The 12,233-nt window shown below is 41.8% G+C and overlaps 1 protein-coding gene across 1 annotated transcript; it reads right to left on the bottom strand.

Moving 5' to 3' along the window:
- Positions 1 to 215: 215 nt before the first annotated feature.
- LOC121990015 (VAN3-binding protein-like) lies at positions 216 to 2,198 on the bottom strand. The gene is made up of 7 exons (XM_042544285.1): positions 1,822 to 2,198; positions 1,680 to 1,751; positions 1,518 to 1,586; positions 1,100 to 1,457; positions 864 to 1,022; positions 684 to 794; positions 216 to 595 (listed from the first exon to the last, which is right to left on the bottom strand). The coding sequence occupies exons 1-7, from the start codon at positions 2,002 to 2,004 to the stop codon at positions 381 to 383; spliced, it is 1,167 nt and encodes a 388-aa protein (XP_042400219.1). The 5' UTR covers positions 2,005 to 2,198; the 3' UTR covers positions 216 to 380.
- Positions 2,199 to 12,233: the final 10,035 nt, after the last annotated feature.

The following is a 12,233-nucleotide window of genomic DNA, read 5'->3' as shown; positions in this document are numbered from 1 at the left end:
AGAGGCAGAAGAGGCCAGAGATGAAGAAGATTGCAAAGAGGAGAAGTGAAGTTGGAGGTGATTTGAGATTTAAACTGCGAATTGGATTGAAGAATTAATGGATTGGAGGAGGAAGAGATGGTTGAAGGGAGTTGAGATATTAATGGGGTTAGAGGAAATTAGAGAAAGAACGTTGTTTGTTTGAATTGATGCAAGGAAGAGTGGCATTGTGATCATCTTCTAAAATGAAATTTTCATTGAACAACATGATCCATTCCCACATATACAACAGACATACATGCAAATTACACCCGAAATTAACTTGTTCTATCAAGGTATGAACACAGAAAGTAGAGAAAAGAAAATTAATCAGGTTGCAGAATTTTAGCAAGACTTGTTAATTAGTCCCTTCGCATCAGGTGTAGATTTTTCCTGCTCAAGGTTGAAGAGAGCATCAACATATGGTTCATGGTGGTAATCCATTTCTTGTACTGCACGTAGTCATAAATTTTGAGCTCAATCTTCCCTTGACTGGTTTGCATGCTGATGCAGTAGGATCCATCTGCTCCCATCTCTGGTTCTTCAATAGGATTAGTCTCCAATTCATTCACTACACCTGTTTTTAGATGAATTAGACTGAAATTGGTAGGGAGAGTAGTGAATTTTAGTTTTTTTTGTATAATTTGGAAATCTTCATATCTTACTTTCTTTTCCAGGGGAGAAGATCATGAGAAGATTTATCTTTTTGATCCTTAGGATAACTTTGCCTTCCCTGTTCAAAATGGCTGAAACTGACCTAAACCTTCTTTTTTTGCCTAATCAAACATAGGAAACAATAAATTTTGCATCTAACACGAAATCTGAACATGAGAACACATAATTACCATTTTCTGTTACCACAAGGATCTCATCCCCCTTTGCAAGTGAGGCCCTGCATCTCCCAAATTCGAACCCGAACTCATTGGAATGTTGTGTCTGTGAAGTCTCATTTGGTTTCTCTATGTGGCCATGTCTTCCTCTGAGTGTGGCAGCACCTCTTAATGCTGAAAAAAGAAGCAAGTAGTTGTAGTTTGTTGATGCATCATGAAGGTAAAATTATGCAGGGACTAGTGAATTATACATGTTGCTGTGGCAGCAGTTAAGGTTAAGATGTCGGTCGGATCGGAAGAAGCCACTGCTTCACTGATTGCTGAAGAGATCTGCTCCTGCTTCGCGCCGGTTGCTTCTGCAATCTGTGCGCATTGAGCTGCAACAAGAGCAGCAGCTGATGCCACTGCTTTATCTTTTACTGACTTGTGTTGAGCAGCATCTAAATTCTCTGCTGCAATGGCAGCAAGTGCAGCTGCCAACCCTGCAACTGATACTGCTGCATGCACTTCTGCCTTGTGTAACCTTTCTTCCTCTTTCCTTATTTGCTTCACTTCTTTCAACCATTTCCTTATTGAGACCCCTTTCCAGGGTATCATGTTCTTAGAATACTGCACAGAATAAGTGTCAAAGATACTTACTAAAGCAACTAAGTGTTCAGTTGTTCATACCCATTTCTTTCTCATGCAGACATCATAGTCCAGCTCTGGATGAATTGACTTCTGCAGCCATATCCATGACTAGAGAATTTGTTTTTTTTTAAAAAAAAATCTTATCAGTATACAAAAACTTCAATAATTTTCAGATATGTGCCAACTCCTCTATTTCTTCACCTTCACGTCGTCGTAATTTACTTTTGGCATCGTATCGAAAACACCTTCATCGATATTAAGACTCCTACCATTCTGCAGCAACATGCTCACTAAGTACTCATTATTACTTAACAAACAAGGTAAATTAGCTAGAGTTACTCACTGGCAAAGGCATAATTGTTCTTTCCTTCTCGAACGACACGATTTGCCTCTCTTTGAACGCGCTTGAGCTATCGTCTACACTTGGCTGGAAAACTTGAATGGCAGAACTACACCATGCGCGTGAAAGTAGATCCATGGATTCATCAGAAGCCATAGCAATGGTGGGCAATGCCTTGAGTTCCATGTACTAATACATATATAGCAATCTCTGGACAAATAGAGTATGCACCAATCTCCACATGAGGAGCATAACAACTGCACTAAACAATCTGACAATTAGTTGGGGCACTCTTTTAAGTAAAGATAGTTAGGAAATTATAAGCTAGACAAAAGGGAGACATGTAGTGTGCAGGGTTAGGCTTTTAGGATGAGATTAGAGATGGAGAGGATCATTGCCACCACCTGCTTCTTAACAACACAAAAAAGAGGGTTCATGCATGACATTAGATTATCATACACATCTCAAGAGAGTGACAGGTAGGTGTGTTGGGTGCCACTATCAAAGTTATTATATTAATCATGCCTGTAGCCACTATTGTAGTGGTACACGATATAGCAGAACTTTCTGCCATTATGGCCAAGCGTGTAATCAACGCTCCAAAGAATTCAATTCATCATCTAAAGTTGCTACATGTTTTAATCAATGAGGCTATATTGCATCAAGAAAATACAGACTTAATCAATGCATGAGCCGCCTTTGCCGGCCCTCTGTTATCAACTACAAGCCCGCTTCTCCCTAAGACCTCCTTCTCTGTGTGTGAGCCCTCTTCACTGTTAGTAAATTAAAAAAAAAAAACAGATTCTTCAATAATAAGAATGTTTCCATGCTTTATGCTCGTGCATTGATCTGTTCTACTTCTTTGCATCTTAAAAAAAAAAAAACTAGTTCACTCGAAATGTTTACATATACGATATGTTCAGTATTTGGCAGGCATATCGTAACAGTATGTATGATTTAATTTATGAAGAAGATGGATTTAATTATCATCGACCTGGAATGTTGAGAGTAGAATGATGAGAGCTGGTTGAGCAACCTGGAATGTGAAACTTTTGCGAAGCTTCCCTAATCTCTTTTTAATTTATTAATCCTTTAACAAAAGAGAGGTTTGATGAAAAGAGATAGGGATGTGCCACGGCTTTATCATGATTTGCTGCATTGTTTAATTGACAATTAAAGAGTGATTAAGCTAACAGTGCAACCTAACATTATTGTTTGTTGCCTTGATTTCATAAACATTTTCTGTAAACTTCCATGAGTAGAAGTGGGTTGATGGTGTTCATTGGATTGGGCTTGACGATTGTCTTGCTTTACACACAAATACCTACTAAACTCAAATATAGATCCGCTATATTAACAGTCCCCTAATACCAGTCCTACAACATCTGCTAAGCTCAAGATGTTTCTTCAGAGTGCTTGTGCCAATTTATAGTAAATCGCAGGAGCAGGTGAGGAGTGAGGTGACACCAGTTGAGAAGGAACATGTGCTACACAAACACAAGCTCAGGAGACATGTAGAGTCTGCCGGCATCTTCTCTCATGGCCCTTTTCCTGTTCTTGTCCGTTTGTGCGCCCACTCAACCTTGTGAGTCTGTAGCTTCTTGGTGAGTCTGGGAATTGTCATTGTGACGTAGAAGGTTTTCTTTGACGGCGATATGACCTGTTTTTGTGGGAGTGAAGAGGAGAGACTTGGTAAATGATGCTTAATTTGGTATTAGAGGATTTGAAAAGTGAAATTATACATGATACCGGAGGTTGCGGGTAGATCTGGATATGACATAGTAGTTAAAGTTAGGATGATATGGTAGTTAAAGTGAAAGGGAGGTGACAGCTAGCGTGTCATTTTCAATAGGACTTTGTTATTCGCCCAGCTCTAAGGCCTTCAGTACGAGGATAACTAGCGTAGGAGTTGGTCAGACCTCGAGGACTTAGTGTTCTATTCCTGTATTAAGATATCTATTGTACATTCGATCATTCGATAACTGACCGAGTTCAAGAGATGTCGGACTTACCACTGAGGCAATCAGTCATATGTCCGGCCGAGTAAGGGGATCCAACTTTTCACTTAGTACAAGTCTTTCATCATATGACCTGTCGACCCCACTATCAGTCGACCCTATGAGTTTGTTCACATGCTAGTCCTCCTTCATATTATTGGTGAAAACAACCCTAGGGTTTTGATATTTGTTTGATAATATGTTTAATGGAGTCTAGTCATGTCAAGGTTGACTGGATGACTAGCAAAAGTGAGAAGTCTACCAAGAGAAATTTTAATTGAGGCTAGGCAAGGGAAGTCCTAGTCGCGGCTAGGTAAGGAAAATCTCGACAAATCATGGAAATCAGGTAGGATTTAGTAGGTCTGGAGAACCCGAAATCGAATCCCTAGTGGGTTGATCTGATGCTGAGTCTTGATGAGTGAGGTCAGGTGGTGAAAATCCTAGGAGAGGTAACCCTAAGTCTTGGTGAGTGAAGCCAGGTGGTGAAAATCCTAGGAGGAGTTAACCCTATGTCTTGGTGAGTGAAGCCAGGTCGTAAAAATTCTAGGGGGAGGTAACCTTAGGTAACGAGAAGTCTTAGAGGAGTAAACTCCAAGTAAGGTTGATTGAAAGGTTTTCAGTCGACCGCATACGATCTACCGGACCAGCTATTCTTAGTAAACCTAAGTTTAGTTTTATCATAGTATTTTGCATTATTATTATTATTGTTGGTTAATTTAGTATTGAAGGAAAAGTCTTAGTAGATTAGGCAATCAGACACTAAGCAGCTAAGTCCAAATAGGTCTAGAGGACTTGATGTTTCGCAAGTAGGTTGAGGTAAGCAACTAGAGTGGAGCGATGAGAAGGTCATGTCCCGGGAAGGGACAAACCCTAGTTCGCTAGTCCAACTGAAGAAACCAGGAGGTTTCCAAGTTAAGATCAGGATAGGTCTTACTATTATTTCTTACTCATGCAACATTATACTACTGTATTAACTTTGTGTTATAGGGATATTTTTGATACCGTGGAACTAACTTTAGTTTACAGAAGCCGAAGGAATCGGTCGACCGAACAGGAGGTTCAGTCGACCGAACCAAGCTGATGTTGCAAGGTTCAGATCATCCAGAGCAAACTTGGAAGTTAGGTTAATCGGTCGATCAGTCGATCGAACCGAGAGATCGGTCAACCGAACCTAATTTGGTAACACATAGTGGCAAATTTGATCTTAGCAAAGTTGGAAAAATAGAGTAATCGGTTGACCGATCAAGGTGATCAGTCGACTGAACATTAAATGCAATTAATGAAGCAAAGATCGAATCTTGGCAAAGAAGGAAGGATGCATAATCAGTCGACCGATAAGGAGATTGGTCCACCGAAAGGATTAGTAGACCAAACCCTTTTTCAGTCGACCGAACTTAGCTTATAAAAAGACCTCGAGATCCGAGCTGAAGCAGAACTACTGTGCAATCTTCTTATCTTCAATCCTTTTGTTCGAGCTACTACTCTATGCTTCAACTATGTGTATAAGGTACGACTCTGAAGAGCTCCGACGAATCTTCATCTCATACTTTCATTGTCGGTATATTTATTTTTAGCTTGCATAATCCTTTGTAAACATCTTTGTATGAATTGCCTCTTTTCCAAAGGTTTCGAAAAGAGAAATTTTAGTGGAAAACCTAATGGTACGATCAAGGATCACGAGTCTTGGAGTAGAAGTTGACTTAGGCTCCGAACCAAGTAACCAAATGTGTCTATTGCATTGCTTCTTATTCCACTATTTATTATGTTTCATTTTACGATAAAAGAAAAGATTTTTAATAGACGATATTCACCCCCACTCTATCATCTTTCTCAATCCATCACATATAGCCGGTTGGTAATAACTCCGATTAGATTTATATAGCTTAGCATGCTCGTCTCTTATATGTACAAAAAATAAAAGTGTAAAGTAACTCTCCTTATAAACTCGACTAAACTTCTAGATCTCAGGTTCTCACTTTAAAGGCAAGTCTTCAATCATCTGGGCGATCGACTTAAAGTACTGGTCTGATCTCCTGGGACTCAGTTCTCCATTTTTTAGAAGTAAGTATCCCGACATATGACTGGTCGGTCATAGAACCGACTGGACCTAGGGGATTTAGTTTCATATTACTTCTAGAGCAGATATCTAGCATCACCTAGTGCATAGCCGAACAGGTTAAGGGAAGGGTGGCTATACAACTAGTCGATCTAAAGATCAGGTCGAGATACACTCAGCAGACAATATGGTCAGAGGATCACAACAACCTATCATAATAACGATCGTCTGTCAGAGAATATTTCTCTATTGTAATATGAGCATTCACAAAAACCTTCTTCGAAGGTGACTTTACACTTTCTATCAACCGACATATTATAACAGCAGATTCCTTCAACCGCCTTATTAATGGTGTATTCCTTCAATCACCTTATTAATGATATAAGTTATAAAAGAGGTGCACATATGAGTAATGAAAGATTCCTTGGATAGTGACAGTACATCTCCCAGGCTGTACGTCTTTCCTTACCTGGCAACCTCTAACACTTGACATTCTATGTCACCTCATGATTGTGAAGGTTATAAAAGATCGTATATAAAGGAGGGGTCATATCCGTTGGCTAGGTACACGCTTTGCAACAGTCACACTTATGCATATGCATTTACAGTTCATCTCTCCCTTTTCTTGCTTGGCCAGCATACTAGCTTGAGCATCAAAAAGCCTATAACAAGGACCCTTCCTCTGATTTTTGGCACCAATGTTCTGTCTGCTCTCTTTGGTGTGTGTAGAGAGGGGAAAAAAGTCCCTTTTTCTCTAATTCAAAGTCTTCATGTAGTCAACAACGTAGCCACCTGCCCAGCATGCCATCTCTCCAGCTTTCAAACAAGATCAAATTTGGTGTTCTCTGTCACACCCCGAGGGAGTCCCTGTCCGAAGAAATTTCGGCAGCATCTTCCCTGTACGGCTGACAATCTGAAACTTTATACATTGCCTCCAGGGCCACATATACATCGGCCAACACGGTCGGAACAATAATAATAATAAAACATAACACACATCCAAACATCCACGCAGTTTAATAGTGAACAACTAAAACAATGATAAGAAGACTCAAAAAAAACCCTACTCAACTACACTCATAAAGCTCAAAACATATTTCCTACTCCACTACACCCAAAAAGCACAAATTCGACGGAATAAATCCACTCACCTCTTCTGCCGTCTAGGTAGGCATGCAGTAAAACAAGTCCGAATGAAAGTCATCGACAATATCCATATAGTAAACTGATACAAGTCCAGATGTATCAAAACAGCACAAGTCTAAACATAGTCTAAACAAGAAAAACTAAAAGATCAACACACGTCCTCGTGGATTGCATGGGACTAGCGATTGGAACTCTCCGGACAGCATCACCCTTAAAATAGCAATGGAGGAGGGTGTGAGTCCAACACTCAGCGGGTAACAACTGATATGCATAATAAAGAAAATAACAACCAGCACTAATCATGCGTACAGTCTGTTGGACCGATGCGGCCGGGTAGAAGGGGGGGTTGAATAGCCCTGAAAAATCAAACACAACCCTTTCTCGTACGATTAAGCTAACACATAAAAAATAGATTAAACAGAAAATAAAGCATAAAAACGAGGCACCGAATTTGACTTGGTTACAACCGGGGAGGTTGTTAATCCAAGGATGAAGATCGCACTAAGAGCTCCTTCAGGCGGAGAAGCCTCGTTTACAGCAGTGTAAGCACAGAAAGACAGAAGCTAATCTAAACAGTGGAAGCACACAAGTGTTGTCCAAGGCTATATTTATAGCCTTGGTCGGGTGCCTGGAAGGGTTCCGGCGCCTTGGGGATAAAGTTTTATCCCCAACGTTTAGATCGCGTAAATCGTGATCTTGGTCAAAATCAGGGTCCGGGCGCCCCGGACAGCTCCGGGCGCCTGGATTGGTTTGAGCGCCCCGGAGCAAAAAGTCAACTGCGGTTGACTTTTTGTCCGGGACTACTTCTCCGTTAAGTCCCCGTCTCGGTCCGGGTCTTCTACTCCGGATCCGCTTGATTGGGTGATCTCTGACATCCGGAATAGGGCTCACCCGAACCCATCTTCCGGTCTTCTCGAGCGTGCTTCCCTCCGGCTTCTCGTCCCTCGGAATTGCCGCGTGTCCCTTCTCGTTCACCAGCGTACTCATCCGCAGACTTCGTCCCTCGATCGCACCCCGTGCCGACCTTCGCGCTAGCTGCGTCTCTTGCTCCCCGAGCAATCTTCCGCTCCGGCTTTCGTACCTCGGAACCATCGCGTGCACTTCCTTCTCGTCCGCCGGTGCAACGCCTCGTCCCTCGGACGCACCGCGTGCCGTCCTTCTCGCTAGCTGCGTCTTCCGCTCGAGTACCTGTGCTCCTAAGCTCCTGCACACTTAGACACAAGGTAAGAAAACAACATAACCTAACTTAACTTGTTGATCACACCAAAACCAACCTTGGGGTTCCAACAATCTCCCCCTTTTTGGTGTGATCAACCCAAGTTAAGCTAGGGTTAACTAGATAAAAAATAAACTAACTAAATTTACAATTTAGTGCACAAAGATAGAAAAAAAAAATAGTTTTAGGCTACCTCCCCCTAGACTTATACTTATTCTTCTCCCCCTTTGATCACAAAAAAATGGGGTTCCAAGAAAAAATATAAGGGTTAAAGACTTAGAAAAAGTATTTCAAAAAAAATCTAAGTTTTTAAGAAAGTTAGAAAATTTTTCTAAGTATATAAATAAAATCCAAAAAAAAAATTCTGAGTAGGTAAATTGAAATAAAATGTTTTGAATAACCTTTTTCAAGCACTAATTAATTCTTGTATTAATGCTTCATTAGTAAGTTAATTAAACATTTATTTCAATATTTTGGCTTCCAGGTCGTGGCGAGGCACTAGGCCTTCTTGGTTATTGGAGCAACAACCACTTCCTTAGACAAAGCCTCATAAAGAAATTCTTTATTTAATTTTCTCACTTAAAGCGCTAATTTTACTTTTAAAATTAATTTAAGCATGATTTAGGAACCCAATATAGGTTCCAACCTACTGGATTAACTAAAAAGTTTTTAGGGACATATTTTCTAGAGATATTTTTAATTTATCCCTGGTGATATCTATAATACCAATTTAAATTATTGAACCTTCTAAAATTGGTTTTAGATGAGCAAGCAGAGTTTTTCAAATTTTCTACTTGAATTTTTAAATTTTGAATTTCTAATTTTAATTTTTTATTTTCTAAATTTGATTTATCTAGCATTTCTAACGGACTAGATGTAGCTAATATTTCTTTTAGATCTTTATTTTCATTTTCTAATTTGCAGCAATCTTTTGTTAAAATTTTAATGAATTTAAACATTTTATTAGGAGGAAGAGATCGTACCTCACTTACCTTGTCGATCTCGTTGTCGGTTTCTCCCCCTGAACTGCTGCTCTCTTCGGACGTGGCTCCCCCTTCATTGATGCTTTCGATGCTCATTTCGGAAGAGCTTGATTCGCAGTCGTCGTCTTGATGACTCGCCATTAACGCGAGCCCGGAGAACTCCTTGACTTCTGATTCCGACGACGTATCGTCCCACGTCGCTTTTAGGGCCTTGCGCTTTTGGATAGGCTTCTTACCCTTGTCCTTCCCGTTGTTCTTCAGTTTAGGGCAATTGTCCTTGACGTGCCCTTCTTCATCGCAATGGTAGCAGCGGATGGTTCTTTTCTTTCTTCCCTGCGGATGGTTAGATTTCCTAGATTTACAAATATTTTTAAATCGTCTTACCATCATTACCATTTCCTCGTCGTCGAGAGAAGATTCTGACTCGTCTCTCGAAGCTTTAAGAGCGACATTATTCTTGGGCTCCTTCGGACCTGCACATCTTGACTCATGCACTTCAAAAGTTGAAAAGAATTCGTCTAATGAAATTTTTCTAGATCTTTTGAAATGTAAAAGGCATCTACTAGTGATGCCCATTTTGAGTTTCTAGGAAAGGAATTTAGGGCATACCTTAGCGAATCTCGGTTACTTACCTCTTCTCCGAGATTCGTAAGTCTGGTGATGAGTTCCTGAATCCTCGAGTGTAGATGTGCAATTGTTTCACCTTCTTCAAATCGGAGGTTTGTAAGTTGGTTACGAAGTAAATCTGTCTTGCAAGTTTGGCTTCGGATGTTCCTTCGTGTAACTCAAGGAATTTCTCCCAAAGCTCCTTTGCCGAGTTGTAGGTACCGACTCGATTGACTTCTTGTGTTGGAAGTACACTTAGCGGATGAAATTCGCTTTCTTGTTTACCACGTGGTCACCTGCTCCTTCTTTGACCATTGATTTCTTGCTTTGCCCTCTGGTGCTTCATAGCCAAATTCCATTGTTAGTAATAAATCATAATCTGTTTCAAGAAATACCTCCATTCGCTTTTCCACCTAGAAGTCCCTTCAATTTTGGTGTGTGAATGTTGGATCCGCCATCTTGTTGCTTCGCTCGGCGGTTAGTCCTCTGGCGCCTGCTCGATACCACTTGTTGGACCGATGCGGCCGGGTAGAAGGGGTTGAATAGCCCTGAAAAATCAAACACAACCCTTTCTCGATTAAGCTAACACATAAAAATAGATTAAACAGAAAATAAAGCATAAAATGAGCGCACGAATTTGACTTGGTTACAACCGGGAGGTAGTTAATCCAAGGATGAAGATCGCACTAAGAGCTCCTTCAAGCGGAGAAGCCTCGTTTACAGAAAGACAGAAGCTAATCTAAGCAGTGGAAGCACACAAGTGTTGTTTACAATTTCTGAACCGGCTTCCGGACCAAGGCTATATTTATAGCCTTGGTGGGCGCCCTGGAAGGGTTCCGGCGCCACAGGGGATCAAGTTTTATCCCCAGCGTTCGTGATCAGAATCGCGATCTTGGTCAAATCAGGTCCGCGAAGCATTCCGGCGCCCGCTCCGGCCGGATTGGTTTGGCGCCGAGCAAAAAGTCAACTACGGTTGACTTTTGTCCGGGACCTTCTCCGTTAAGTCCCGCCTCGGTCCGGGTCTTGCTCCGGATCCGCTTGATTGGGTGATCTCGACATCCGGAATAGGGCTCACCCAACCCATCTTCCGGTCTTCTCGAGCGTGCTTCCTCCGCTTCGTCCCTCCGCGTGTCCCTTCTCGTTCACCAGCGTACTCATCCGCAGACTTCGTCCCTCGATCGCACCCCGTGCCGACCTTCGCGCTAACTGCGTCTCTTGCTCCCCGAGCAATCTTCCGCTCCGACTTTCGTACCTCGGAACCATCGCGCGCACTTCCTTCTCGTCCGCCGGTGTACTCTTCCGCAACGCCTCGTCCCTCGGACGCACCGCGTGCCGTCCTTCTCGCTAGCTGCGTCTTCCGCTCGAGTACCTGTGCTCCTAAGCTCCTGCACACTTAGACACAAGGTAAGAAAACAACATAACCTAACTTAACTTGTTGATCACACCAAAACCAACCTTGGGGTTCCAACACAGTCTCCTGATACAAGAAGGATAAATGCAACTGAATAAAGCAGGAGAAAACTGTACTAACCAGGACCAGGGTATAAGTACAACAGGGTCGTCAGACCGAGAGTGTCATAAATCCAGTATGCATGTCAAGCATATGCATCCATATAAATGCAGTAAATAAATGTAGCAAATAAATGCAGCAAACACAAGCAATAAATGCATCATGCATATGATGCCAATGTCATGGTCACCCCTGACGTCAGTCAGCCATCTCACACACAATGGTGAGACCGAGTGGGTAGGGTTGTGACAACCGTGCACTCTGCCATCACTACTCCTGATGAGTGACTGAGTGGACGGGATGCTGTCGGAGTACACCTATCCTCCTACCCCAAATCATAAATGGGGGAGCTCAATGCTCTCATCTCCCGGTACACGATGACGGGGAGGAATCTCTGCCGGCTACCACGCTGTGTCACACTACCCATGAGTCCAACCGCCTGTCGGCTACCACGCTGCTACACTAAACCAGCGGAGCCAAACAGAGCAGAACCATCTGACGGCTACCACGCTGAGTCACCAGACCAACGGAGCCAAATAGCAGAACTGCCACACACATGTCTGATATACCACTAACCTATAAGTGGTGGTGTGTACAGATACATGTAACTGGCGATGTGCTCGATAATAATGGAGCAGACTATCACACATCATGCAATCATGTGAGATGATGCATGACACTAAACATGACAATATCCTGAACAGCATAGAATATCCATATATAAATATAAAATGTGTATCATAGGACAATGAACCAAATCAAAGGTACACAGATCAGATAAAGTATCAAAAAAAACCCTAGGTCCTGAACATAATAAATAACATGGTTGTGTCACTACCTCTATAAGTATGTATAATCAAGTAAATACTAACATGATGTGCATAGCAAATAAACAAACAAG

This window comes from Zingiber officinale, chromosome 6B (assembly GCF_018446385.1).
Source record: "Zingiber officinale cultivar Zhangliang chromosome 6B, Zo_v1.1, whole genome shotgun sequence".
Lineage (NCBI taxonomy): Eukaryota > Viridiplantae > Streptophyta > Magnoliopsida > Zingiberales > Zingiberaceae > Zingiber > Zingiber officinale.
The sequence above is the reverse complement of the archived record's forward strand: the minus strand, read 5'-3'. Positions and strand labels throughout refer to the sequence as shown.